The sequence below is a fragment of the Enhydra lutris genome, unplaced genomic scaffold (assembly GCF_002288905.1).
Source record: "Enhydra lutris kenyoni isolate GAN:26980312 unplaced genomic scaffold, ASM228890v2 scaffoldscaffold119, whole genome shotgun sequence".
Taxonomy (NCBI): Eukaryota; Metazoa; Chordata; class Mammalia; order Carnivora; family Mustelidae; genus Enhydra; species Enhydra lutris.
Window position 1 is genome coordinate 710021 of NW_019154203.1, and position 13670 is coordinate 723690.

A 13670-nucleotide genomic window follows, 5' to 3' on the forward strand; every position below is an offset into this window, starting at 1 on the left:
TACGCCCGGGAACTGGGGTAGCCCGCGCGGGAAACGCCGCAGTGCAGGCCGGGCTTACGACAAAGCTCGCGAGAATAAGTCCAGGCCTAACGGGATTTCCGGCTTCCGGCGAGAGCGGAACCAGGGGCGTGTCGTGGAAGTTTTGTTGATCCATTGCCAGGGCGCGAGCTTAAAGCACGAGTTTGGGTCCCGCCCCCCTTTCTTGTTGCGTGGCAACGCAAACCGCTGACCCTGCCTACCTACCCGTAGAGGAGGTAGCGACGGAGGATGCTGCCCCTTTTGGGATCGGATGAAGCAGGCGGGACTGGAGACCACGCTTGCTGAGACAAGTCACAGCAGGGTTATGCCCTCCAGGGCAAGAGGAAGGTCGGAGCTTGTCTGTGGCTTTAGCCTGGCCGGCTGCAAGGTTCAAACAAGAACAGGGTCGGGGATTGGAAAGACCCCCGGGAGCGAGGGCTGTAAGGGAAGGAGGGGCCGGCGGGAGGATTTGGTGTTAGGGGAGCTCAGACCAAGTTGAGGGTAAAGTGGGGTTGGAAGTGCAGTGGAATGGGAGTAGGGATGGGGTGCTGTGGGAAAGGGGCTGGGGTGAAAAGGGGGATGGAGTGTGAAGGGAGATGAGGGTACTCTGGAGCGGCAGGGTCGCGGACTGGGGAAAGCTATGGCCATAGGTAATGCCTCTATCCCCTGCCTCCCTCCTTTTTCTCCAAGCAGAGTTCAGACACTGTTGCTGTAGCCTAACTATAGCCTTGGACCTGAGCCACCCAACCTAGGAGCTTCAAAATTGACAATCGTTGCTAAGCAAGGTATTTTGTGTGAACCCCCGGCAGTCAGTGTCCCTAAGCCACTGCTCTCCACCTCCATTCTCCTTCCTATCTCGCCATTTTATTTCTCTCTCCTCATGCTTCATCCCCACCCCACTTCCTCCTGTCCATCCCACTCTGCCCCCCCCCTTGCTTTCCTCCTTCCCCTTCTCTTGCTCTCTGTCCTCCATTCCTGTCTACTACCCTGTTGGGTTCCTTCCCCTTTCCTTTTCTGCCTCTCCCCTGCCCACCCCCTCTCTGCCCCTGCAGTCCCTTTCCCCTCTCTGTTCTATATTTTCTATCCTTCTCCTTCATACTTTTATCCCCCTATCTCCTTATACCACCTGCTCATTACAAGGTCATGGCTTTAGCAATCCAAGAAGCTTAAAACATCTGCCACATCTTCCCCATCATTGACATTATATTGTGGTGACAAATGGAATGAGTTGGCTGGAGTTGGTGCTTAGACTTAGATGTGGAAAGGATCCGGTGGTTGCCACAGCCATTCCTGAAACCAGGTTTAAAACGGTTTAAAATGGTTTAAAATGACATTTGGAGACTGAGAAGAGTCTAAAAGTCTAATGAGAAGTCCAGGAATGTAAGAAAGCTTGGTTGATGGTATCTAGTAGAGGAACCATAAATGAATTCAACTGGGAAAAACAGTCACAATCAGGCTAGGGGGACAAAATGACCAAGGGACAGCAATCTCATATAATTGACAGGAACTAGTGTTCCATTTAAAAAGATGAGATGGAACTTGGAAAAAAATCAAATTGGATCCCTTCCTCTCACACTGTATATAAAGTGCAATTCTAAATGGATTAAAAACTTAAATGAGAAAGGCCAAATTCTAGACATTTTCCAACATACAGTGGAATATGACCTCAGGGGATTTCTTAAATAATGAAAACTCCTAAGCTTAAAGGAAAGGATCGCTGAATTTGACTACATTTAAATTCATCCAAATTACAGCATGAAGAAAGTGAAAAATGGGTAGGTGCACACAGAAAACTTCTGGAGTATTGATAATGTTTTATTTTCTGGCTTCTGCAGAGGGTTCACAGGTGTTCATTTTGTTGTGCTTCATAACTTATGAGTAAGTTATGTCATGTAAGTTACTTCATAACTTACATGAGTATTAACCATACTTTTTCTGTATTGACTGTTACCATAAAATAATAATAAAGTGAGGGGGCACCTGGCTGGCTTAGTCAGTAGAGCATGTGATTCTTGATCTCAAGGTCATGAGTTCAGGCCCCACACTGGGCATAGAGCTTACTTTAAAATTAAATAAATAGGGTCACCTGGGTGGCTCACTTGGTTAAGGGGCTGCCTTCAGCCCAGGATATGGTCCCAGGGTCCTGGGACAGAGCCCTGATTTAGGCTCCTTGCTCAGCAGAAGTATGCTTCTCCCTCTCCCTCTGCTTTCCACTCCCCCTGCTTGTTCTGTCTCTCTCCCTGTCAAATAAAAAAGTAAAATATTTAAAAATAAATAAATATTATTTTAAAAACAATGAAATGAAAAGACAAGTCACAAATTGGAGGTGTTTACCACATTTATTTTTTAAAGATTTTATTTATTTATGTATTTATTTGCCAGAGAAAGAGAAAGCATGTGTCCAAGAGCACAGGCACGGGGAGGGGCAGAGGGAGAGGAAAAGGGAGAAGCAGTGCTGAGCAGAGAGCCCGACTTGGGGCTCAATCCCAGGCCCCTAGGATCACAACCTGAGTTGAAGGCAGGGACTTAACTAACTGAGCCACCCAGGTACCCCTCTTTGCCACATTTAAACTAAGAAATGATTAGTATGTAAAATACATAACTCCTAAAATTAATAAGAAAAGGACAAGCAACTTGATTTAAAAATAAACAAAAGGTATCAATGAGCACTTCACAGAAGAGTAATAAAAAATGGTCAAAACACACATGTGCAATCTCACTAGCAATAATGATAATTCCAATAAAAATTGGTAATTATAATTTTAAACTCACCAATTGGCAAAAATTAAAATCTGCCATACCAAGTATTGCCGAGGATGTGGAGCTACTGGAGTTTTTATACACTATGGTGAAAGTGTAAATTGGTAAAATCTCCTTGGAAAACAACATTATCTTGTAAAGTCAAGTACGCTTATGCCCTGTGATTAGCACTTGTACTCCTAGGTATCTGCTAGAGAAACTTTCCCACCTGTATATATATTTCTTTAAATCTACAGGTTCTTTCTCCCTCTTTTGCGGTTAAAAAATAATAAACTGGGTTGTTTGTGCAGAGTCCTTGTCTCTCTTGAGCTTACTTTGGTCAGGTTTTCATCCCCACAACCCCACCAGAAATGTTTCTGTTAAGGTCATCAGCATCCCTCCCATTACTAAACCTGTCAGTTCTCAATCCTCATTTTAACATATCCTCAGTTGCTCGCTTTCTCCCAAAAGCTTCTCAGACACCACACTCCTGGGTTTCCTCCCACCTCACCAGACACTCCACCTGTGTCTCCAGTGCTGACTCCTCCTCCTCTCCCCATCTTCCCTGGGGCATTCTTATCCACCATCTATGCTTACTCCCTTACAGATCTCGTACAGCTTTATAGCTTTAAATTCCTTTGTTCAGTCAAGATAAGCTAAATTATGCTGAGGTTACAGACAACCCCCAAATCTCAGTAGCTTAGAAAAACAAGGATTCTCACTCATGCTTCTCATCTGATGTGGGTTGGCTACATCTCTGCTCTATGTCATCATCCCAGAACGAAGACTGAAGGAGCAGCCCTTAGCTGGGCACTGCCAGTCTCATAGCAGAGTGAAGAGGAAAAAGGGGGCGAGGGGCAGTTACATCATGGCTCTTAGGTCTGTTTGGGAATAGCACATGTCAATTCTCCCACAGCAGAGGGCAAATCCAACCACGTGGCTAAGATTGAGGGCAATGAGATACGGATGTATAGCCTTCTGGTGGGAGAAGCAGCAGATCTTTTGGACTAACAATAAAATTCACTGTACCATCTGTCTGTTATCAGTGGCTATGTAATAGGCCTCTCCAACTCAACACTTCCCAAACTGACCTCTTGATCCTACCCCCCCCCCCCCCCCCCCTCCTGTTGTCCCTACACAGACTATTTAGTTGATAGCAACTCCATCCCTCTGATTGCCCCAGCTCAAATCTTTGAAGTCATTCTTAAAACTGTTTTCATACTGCACATCTGATCCATCAGGAAGTCCTATTGGCTCTACCTTCAAAATATATCCAGAATCTGACCACTTCTCATGATCTCTGCTTCTACTAACCTGGTATGATTCACCATCATCTCTTGCCTGGACAGCTGCAATAGCCTCCTGTCTGGTCGCCCTGCTTCTAGCCTTGCCTCTGGTCCCCTCAGTCTATTCACACAGTAGCCAGTCTATTAGACACCAGTCTATTCACATAGCAGCCATCATTCCCATGCTCAAAACCCTCCAGTGGCTGCCATTACTCTCAGAGTAAAAGCCACAGCCTTTAAAGTCCTACATGCTCTGTCCCCCCTATTATCTCTCTAATACCATTTCCTACCTACCTCTCCTCCACTCACTTGCCTCCCTGTTGTTCCCCTGAATGTGTGCCTTTTGTGTCCACCTTAAGGCCTTTGTACTTGTTCCTCTGCCTGGAGTGTTCTCTTCCTGGATATTTGCCTGGGTGACTCCTTCACCTTCAAGTATTTGCTCCAATATTACCTTTTCAATTATGCCTTCCCTGGTTTCCACATTGAAAATTGCAACCCTCCCCATTTCCTTGGTGCTTCCAAGTCCCTTTATTCTGCTCTATATTTTTCCCTATAGCACTTACCATCTTCTTACAAACTCTTTAATGTACTGTTTATTGTCTCTCTGACCCCACTAAAAAGTAACCTCTACAAAGACTCAGATTCTTTTCAGTTTCGTTCTTTGATGTCTCCCAGCTGCTTAAAGGAGTGTCTGACAGTAGGCACTCCATAAATATTTGCTAAATGATAGAATGAACATATGTGAAAAAAAGTAAGATGAAGAAAAATGCATACTACATAATACATTATAAAGTTCCAAAACAAGAAAATGTTTCAAAATATTGTCCAGGGAGTCCTGTACATACACAGTATATTTTCTTTGTTTTTTTACATTTATTTATCTTTTTAATTTAAATTCAATTAACATATAATATATTATTGGTTTCAGAGGTAGAGGTCAGTGATTCATCAGTCTTACATAATACCCAGTGCCCATTACATCATCCAGTTACCCCATTCCCCTACCTCCCTCCCTCCCAGTAAACCCTCAGTTTGTAAATAGTATATTTATGCCTATGAGTAAGCAAATGTGAACATTCACACAGTGGTTATCTCTTAGGGTAAGGATGAGGGAGAAAAGACACAAGACACTTGATAATATTGATCAAGTTCTATTTCTTTTTTTTTTAAAGATTTTATTTATTTATTTGACAGACAGAGATCACAAGTAGGCAGAGAGGCAGGCAGAGAGAGGAAGGGAAGCAGGCTCCCCGCTGAGCAGAGAGCCCGACTCGGGGCTCGATCCCAGGACCCTGGGATCATGACCTGAGCTGAAGGCAGAGGCTGTAACCCACTGAGCCACCCAGGCGCCCCGATCAAGTTCTATTTCTTAAGTTGGGGAGTTGGTTCATGGGTGTCCTATCATGCTTCTTAACTTGCATATGGGTTATATATATTTTGCTCTATACATCAAATATTTCAGTCACAAAAAAAATTTTTTTAAAGGATCAGGGGGTTCGGGGGTATGGTAACTGGATGATGGACATTAAAGAGGGCACCTGATGTAATGAGCACTGAGTGTTATATATGACTGACGAATCACTGACCTCTACCTCTGAAACCAATAATACATTATATGTTAATTGAATTTAAATTTTAAAAAACAAATAGTGGGCACCTGGGTGGCTCAGTTGGTTGAGCGACTGCCTTCAGCTTGGGTCATGGTCCTGGAGTCCCGGGATCAGGTCCGCATCGGGCTCCCTGCTTGGCGGGAAGTCTGCTTCTCCCTCTGACCCTCCCCCTCTCATGCTCTCTCTCTCTCTCTCTCTCTCTCTCTCTCTCTCATTCTCTCTCTCTGAAATAAATAAATAATCTTTTAAAAAAAGATAAAGGATTGAAACTAGCTATAGGAGGAGTTGAGGAATGGTATTACGAACAAAGAAACACCATGTACAAAGGCCCTGAGATGGGAACAGTTGTTGTGTTGGAGGACTTGATAGGAGGCCAGTGTGTCTGGAGGACTGTAAGTGAGGGAGACTGTGATGTGGGATGAATTGGAAAGGTGTGCAGGAGCTGGATCTTGAAACCCATGGTAAGGAGTTTGGATCTGATTCTAAGTGCAGTGGGAAGCCAGTGGAGGATTTTAAGCAGGTGAGAGACGTGATCAGATTTATGTTTGCAAAAGTGTTTTTGGCTGTGGTTTTGGCTGGCTCACATTGCCAAAAGTGGGCTTTTCCCAAAATGTGAAAGAACACAGGCAAATGTAAGCCCTCTAGCCTTTCACGTGACTAGAGAATAAGACAAATAAAGGGGAAGTAGTGGTGCCATCTACTGGAATGGGGAAAACCGAACAGAGCATTACATGAACAGGGGAGAGTTGTAAATGAGCTTGAGACTTGGAAAGATGAGCAAGAGGCAGATCATAAATCTGCCAAAGGGGGTTAGACTTTATCTTGTAAACACTGGGGAGCCATTTGCTTTAAAGCTTTTATTTACTTTTTAAAGATTTTATTTATTTATTAGAGAAAGCATGACCGGGGCTGGGAAGGCAGAGAAAGAGGGAGAAGCAGACTCCCTGCTGAGCAGGGAGCCGACCCTGGCAGGATCCTAGGACCCTGAGATCATGACCTGAGTTGAAAGCAGACACTTAACCAAGTGAGCCACCCAGACACCCCTGATGCTGCTTTTAAAGGTTTTTGGTTTTGTTTTTAAGATTTTTTATTTTTGAGTGATCTCTACACCCAACGTGGAGCTTGAACTTAAAACTGTGAGATCGAGAGTCACAGGCTCCACTGACTGAGCCAGCCAGGTGCCCTGTTACTTTTAAAGTTTTTAAGTTGTGGTGTGCCATGGCCAGATTGGCTTTCAGAAAGATCACTATCGTTGCTAGTGCAGATAAAAGAGTAGAGAGGGTAAAACTGGAGCAAGGGAAGCCACTGAGGCTCCTGAAAATACTGTCTGGCACCTGATTGTGAGGCCTGAATTAGGGTGGTGACAGAAAAAATGTAGGACAGAGATATATCAGGAAGTAAAATCAGTAGGAATCAATAACTGGTGTTACTGGTGCTGTAGGAAGAAAGGAGTAGGAGTGGGAGTGTAGTCAAGGATGGTGGTCAGCACTGATTGGCTATTCCACCCCACCCTTGCTCCAGATGTACAAGGTAGACCTGTCCCCAGATCCCAAGGAGGTGGCAGCCATCGAGGCTAGAAGAAATCGAGAAAAAGAGCGACAGAGCCGATTCTTCAATGTGCGGACCCGAGTCATGGGGGTGAGTAGGCAATGGGGACTTTCTTAGGACCAGCGGTCATCTCACTCCTGCACCCAGAGAGGAATGTAGCAGTGTTTGTTATAGCCCTCATTGATTTAAGCAGGCCCTCCAGCTGGAAAGGAAGGAGATAGAGAGAAGGCATCTACTCCCAGGTGAGGGAAGGAAGGGGCCTGGGGATGCAGGGGAAGAGAGTGGGGAAGAGCAGCCAGTGACAGCTGACTCTCTGCCAGTCAGCTCTGGGCTGAGTGGCCTGGTTCTCAAGAGACAGGTAACATGGAGCCAAAAGAAGTCTAAAGAATATTTGGTATTGAGTATGCCTACATGCTGTCTGGAAGGCCACATAAGAAACTCTTAACTAGGCTGAGCATCTGAGATGGGAGGGACTTACTCTTCACTAAACTGCATTCCCTATTACACTATCTTGAAATGTTTTAAAGGAATTACAATCAAAATAAAAGAAAATATTGATAGTTTAAGAAAAAAAACAGATTGCCGGGTAGGTGGATGGCGGAGGGGGGAGATGCAGCTCGGTATTCTGAAAAAGACCTCATACCTATGCTCAAGGGCCAGGTCTGCTGTTTACTAGATTTGTGGCTTTGAATGAGTCACCTATCTTCTCTGAGCTCCAGGCTCCTTCTCAGTAAAATGAAGCTAAATAAAGGAAGTGTGAAAGTGAATATTAACATATGGTGGTGGCTCAGTGCCTGACATAAACAAGTAGTTGGCTGAGAGATGTGTGGTGTGATTGAGATCCGGTTGGCGAGCATTTCCTCAGGGTCCACTCTGGGCAGAGAACTGGGTTGGGCAGTAGGGCACAAAGGTGAGTAAGGCCCAGGCTCTGCCCTTAATGCGCTCACAGTCTGGTGGAGGAGATCATCAACAGAGGCAAACCTCAATATAATGTGAACAGTGGGTCCTAGATTCTATGGGAGTAGCACCTGCCTAAGGAATCAGTAAGGTGAGACCTGAGGTGGTGTTGAAGGATGAATAGGAGTTTGGATTAAGAGAGGAAGAAAGAGAGTTCCAAGTGGAGGGAGCAGCTGGAGCAAAGGCTATTTGTTCCAAACAACGTCAGATGCACAGCAAACTGTAAGCCCGGAGCTCTGAGGGTGGGCAGAGGAAGAAGGTACTGAGATAAGGCTGGAGACTGAGGCAGAGGCTAGATCGGTGAGAGGCTTACAAAACATGTTCAGGTGGTAGAACGTTATCCAGTAGGTACTGAGGATCTATAGGAGGATTCTGAAGTAGGTAAGTTCTGAGCAGTTTGTGTTCGAGTATTCAAGGCCCACTGTTGGTCCCCTACCCTGATTTAGCTTGTTTCTTTGGGATCAGGTTGATGTCAAAGCCCTCAACAGTCAAGTGGAAGAGCGAAAGCTTCGAGAGGCAACAGAGCAGAGCAAAGAGGCAGCTTATGGTAAAATCTCAAGGCTAAGGGCAAGCCAAGAAGGATAGTGTAAGGGCCTGAGTGGGCTGAGGTAGGGCAGTTCTGCCCTGGAGTGGGGCGAGGCCTGGGATGTGGTGGGACAAACCAGATGGGCCTTGGGAGCAGAGGCCATGCTGAGTGGGCTTGGTCTCTCTGGTGGGGCCTTCTCCATGTTCCTGCCTACTCCCCCAGGTACCTACCAGGAACAGTATGATCTAGTAGCCCAGATGCTAGAGAAGGAAGAGGCAGAACGGACACGTCGGCTGAACAAGAAAGTCCAGGAATTTCGGGAGCAAAAGCAGCAGCTCAAGAATCGGCAAAAATATGACCTTTGGGATCCTGGCCGACTCTGGATGGAGTTTCCAGCCTATCTTGGTCCCAGCGATCCCCCCTGTGGCCCAGCCAGCTTGCAGTACTTTGCTGGGGAGGACCTGGAGAGGGCTATGTGCCTGAAAATGCAGCAGGAGCAGTTCAGATACAGCCTGGAGAGGCAGCTGCAGGAGCAACAGCAAGTCCAGGACGATGAGAAGTGCGCGGGTAAGTAGCTGTGCCCTCCACGCTGAGACCTGAGGCCTGGTAGGGAGTCGTTCTCAGCCAGGTTCAGGGCCCAGGGAGTGGGGAGGTCCAGTTACCCACAAAGCTGATGTCAAAAGGTTAGACTGAGCAGACCCCAAACTCCCCGACCTCCTTCAGTAACTGACAGTGTAGCCATTGGTACCCAGTCAGCCTGGAACTCCATTATGTGGAGGCAGCATAGTGAAAACAGACCTATCAACTCTGCCACTTACCACTGGATTTAGGCAAATGAATTTTCTTCTCAGTGCTTTAGCTTCCTCATCTTTAAGATGGGGATAATAATCCATGCCACGCAGAGCTCATATGAGAATTAAATGAGACACTGTATGTAAAGCACAAACATCAGTGCTCAGTAACCAGGAGCTACTATCACCATGACACTGTGCAACCACATCCTCCTCTTCTGTTAGAGTAAGCCCTTCGAGGGCAAGGATCATCTCATCTATCTGCATTGCTCACCTTTCAAGTCATCCCTGTTGCAGCATCTTGTTCAGTTTGCCGCTTGTCAGAGATATCACTGATTTGGGAAGTATTTGTGGGATGTCTGTCTTTTCTCCAAAAAAGCTCACTAAAGGCAAACCGCATCTCTCATTTCCACTCCTGTATCCCAGCTGCCTCATACAGTGCCTACCACAGTGTCAGGAGCTCAGTAAATAATTGTTGAATGAACAATTAGAGAACAAAGTAAACAAGATAGGCACTCTGCCCTCCACAGTCCCATGGAACCATTACCCCTTCTAGAAAATCAGTTTAGAGAAAGAGGAAAGATATATGGACAAGTCATTCATCAGAAAATATTTATGCTTTAACACTGGTAGGTGCTGTGACAGGTACTGTGACAGAAGAGTTTATAGGACATGGAGGGAACATCAGTATGGGAGTGGTCAATTCTAACAAGAAAGGGGAGGCAGGATAGGGGGGTGGCACAAGTCAGCTGTTAGAAACCAATTCGGGAAAGTTGGCTACAATTTTTCCAAGTCAGGGAGAGGGTCAAGAAAAGGTCATTCTAGGCAGAGGGGTAAGCAAGAGGTAGAGAACTGGGGCTATGAATGGTCCAAGGGTTTAGGATGCATGAACAGTTTAGTGTTCGTGCAGCCTAGGGTTGAGGGCTTGGAGGAAGAGAAAATGTGCAAGAGTTTTCTACACCAAACTAAGGAATTGTGACTTTATTGCATAGGCAGTGGTTAACCATTTAAGGGTTTTAAGCAGAGTGACAAGACCATTTCAATATTCAGTATATATTTAGCCACCTATTTTGTGCCTGGCACAGTGAACAAAATAGAAAAATCCTTGCTGTCGTGGAGTTCACACTCTCCTGGGGACAGACAATAAACAAGGTAAAATAGTAAAATACACAGTGAACCCTTGAACAACACGGGTTTGAACTGCACAGGTCCACTTATATGTGGATTTTTAAAAATAAATATAATACTATAAACGTATTTTCTCTCCCCTGTGGTTTTCTTTTTTTTCTTTTTTCCTTCTTTTTAAGATTTGGTTGGCTAAGCCCCGCATTGTTCAAGGGTCAACTGTATAAGGGGGTTAAGATAGTTGCTCAGAGAAAAATAAAGCATGAAACGGGGGACATGGGGACTTTGGAAGAGGGATGCACAATTGCCATTTTAAATAAGGAAAACCTCACTGAGGTAACCTTTGAATACAGATCTGAAGACAAGGGAGTGAGCAATGTGAACAATCAAGGGAAGAACTGTCCAAGTAGAGGAAGTAGCTAGTACAAAGTTCCAGAGGAGGGAGAGAGGGCGTCTGGAATGTTTGGGGAATGGCAATGGGGCTGCCATTCCCCACTGAGTAGCTGAAGTAGACCAACTGAGGGATAGGAAATGAGGTCAGAGAGGTGAAGGGGCCAGATCCAGTAGGCCTTCCAGGCCATGGTGCAGACTTTGGCTTCTACCGAGTGAGGTAGGAGCTGTGGGACGGAGAGGGTGTTGTCCATTGGGGCCACATGATTTGTGTTTTAAACACGAAACTTTGCCAGCTGTTGTGGGGACTGGATTAGAGGGGAAGACCAGAGACAAGGAGGTAAGATAGAAGACTGTTATAGCCAGGAGGAGGTGGCCAACAGGCAGCCGGGTTATCTCTATGATCCTACGGGGTACATAGCCAGTCTGGGATACAGGGAGAGATCTGGAGGCCCGAGGCAGGGGAACAGTTTGCAAAGGAACAGAATGCTAAGCCTGGATGGAATGTGGGAAAGGGTGAGCAAATAATGCACTCTTTGAGGACCCCAATGATCCCTGCCACTCCCTCCACCCACCCCCAGGCTGTGCTCTCTCAGGTGTCCCCTGCCCTGTGTTTTCAACATTTTCCCTTCCCCTGGTCCCTTCTGTGTCTGCTGTAAACATGCTTATGTCTAACCCCTCTTTAAAAAAATTAAAGCCTCCTTGCACCCCGTGACTCCTCTAGGTGCTGTGCGATAGCTGTCTTCCTTTACAGCTGTACTTGTTGAAAAATCTGCTTCTGTTTGCTGTCTTTTCTTCCTTTCCAGTCACCCTTCAACCCCCTGGGAGATCTCCTTTCTCCCCACCCAACTTCACTGATATTATTCTTTGTGTTATCCAGTATAAGAGGCTTTTTTCCTAGTCTTTCCTCCTTGCCTGGACCTTTCTTGCTACACTTGACTCTGATCACATCCTTCTTGAGCCTCTCTCTTCCTTGGCTTCAGTACTAGTCCATTCTGCTCTTAGCTCTCTGACCATTCCCTCCGTGTCTGCCCTTTGTGGGCTCCTTTTCCTTTCCACCTTTCTTCTTGAGACTTGGTCCCTGGCACACTGCTTTCCCTCCCCTGCACACTTACCTCAGGTGCCCTTGGCCCTCGTTCTGGTTTCAGCTGCCGTGTCACCACCTCTGCCTGCTGACCTTCAATTCAGCCTTCCTAAACAATTCATCCATGCTTCCTAGCCTGCTCTTCATTCTGATCTTCTATTTCCAGTGGTAGCCACACCGTGTACCCAGCCACCTGAGCCAGGACCCTGGGAAGCATCCAAATCTCTCTCTCTTCTTTACTCTCATCACATACTGCTAATGCAACCTTCTATATATTGGGCTTGCTTTGAGCCCTCCAAGATGCCTTCCCTACCTCCACTGTCTCCCACCAGCCTGACTGCATTCTATACTGGTGCCCGGAGGAGCTTTCTAAAATACAAATCTAATTGTGTTGCCCCCTTGCTTAAAATCCTTCCATGTTCTCCGCCACCTTTGGGGCGAGTTTCTGGCCCTTAGTCTGGCCCCTGCAGAGCTCCCTAGCCACTTGCATTTTATCCTCCAGCAAGAGCAGAGTATTTGTAGTTTCAGATATAGACCATACTGTATCTTGGTTTCCATCGTTCATTTGACAAATATTTATTGAGCACCTACTATGTGCCAGGCTCTGATCTAGGTTCTGGGCATGGGAGTGAATAAAGCAGACAAAATCCCTGGACCAAGGCTACTTTCTAGTGAGGAGAGAGAAAGGCAAGAGACAACATCAGTGAAATATAGAGTATATTGGATGGTGACAGATGGTAGGGAGAAAAATAAATCAGGTAAGGGGGATAAATGTTGGGAACAGGAAGGTTGCAATTTTAGGTAGGAGAGACAGCAAAGGCCTCACCAAGGTGGCAATATCTGAGCAAGACCTGGGGGAAGCGAGAGCAGGAGCCAGGAATAGTGTTCATTACAAATCCCTGAGGCAGGAGTATTTGACATGATCTACAGACAGCAAGGACACCGGTGTGGCTAGATGAAAACGTGGCTTGGCATGCCCTTTCCTCTTCCTTTCTATATGCAATGCACATTTCAAGGATCACCTCCTCCTGGAAGCCTTCCTCTCACCCACCACTGAAAGCTCTCATAATGCCTGTATACACCTGTCATTGCCCTTCCCACACGGTAGTACGATTTTGCTTGGTCCATCTCCCTGCATCTTTCACTTAGGCACTTGAGAAATCCTTGTTGCTGCTACTCTGGCTATCCCTAAGCCCAAAGAATAACTCCTTCCACATCCCTACAATTAAGACATTCCCCTCCCAAGCATACACGTACACACATCCTCCAAGCTTATTGAACAAATGGCTGAATGAGTGATCCAGGAATGGAGCAGGCAAGTATAGTGCCCTGGCCATATTTCTCTGTGTAGATATGCTTAATGACCAACTGCGCCTTGCCATGGACATGCGGGCTGCCCAGCTGGCCAAGCTAGAGGAGTCCTGTCGCGTGGCCATGATGTCTGCTATGGCCAATGCCAACAAAGCCCAGGTATGGCCTGGGCCATTCAGTGCACCGGGCTCTCCCCAACCCCTTGAACAAAGTCATGGGGAACTTAGCCATGTCTTTGCCCACACCACCTTTTTTTTTTAAGATTTTTATTTATTTATTTCAACT

At 46.1% G+C, this 13670-nt stretch overlaps 1 protein-coding gene across 6 annotated transcripts in view; it reads left to right on the forward strand.

Annotated features, from left to right (window-relative positions):
• The first annotated feature begins 116 nt into the window (after positions 1–116).
• The window catches only part of LOC111139810 (RIB43A domain with coiled-coils 1), a 14903-nt gene continuing 1349 nt past the window's right edge, over positions 117–13670 (forward strand). For 2 of the 6 annotated variants that reach the window (XM_022492222.1, XM_022492225.1), the window contains exons 1-6: positions 117–366; positions 712–803; positions 7175–7291; positions 8624–8705; positions 8907–9251; positions 13426–13544. In XM_022492222.1, coding sequence (XP_022347930.1) covers positions 7175–7291; positions 8624–8705; positions 8907–9251; positions 13426–13544 — 663 coding nt within the window. In that variant the 5' untranslated portion in view covers positions 117–366; positions 712–803. The other 4 variants (XM_022492227.1, XM_022492226.1, XM_022492224.1 and 1 more) reach the window with 3 other exon arrangements.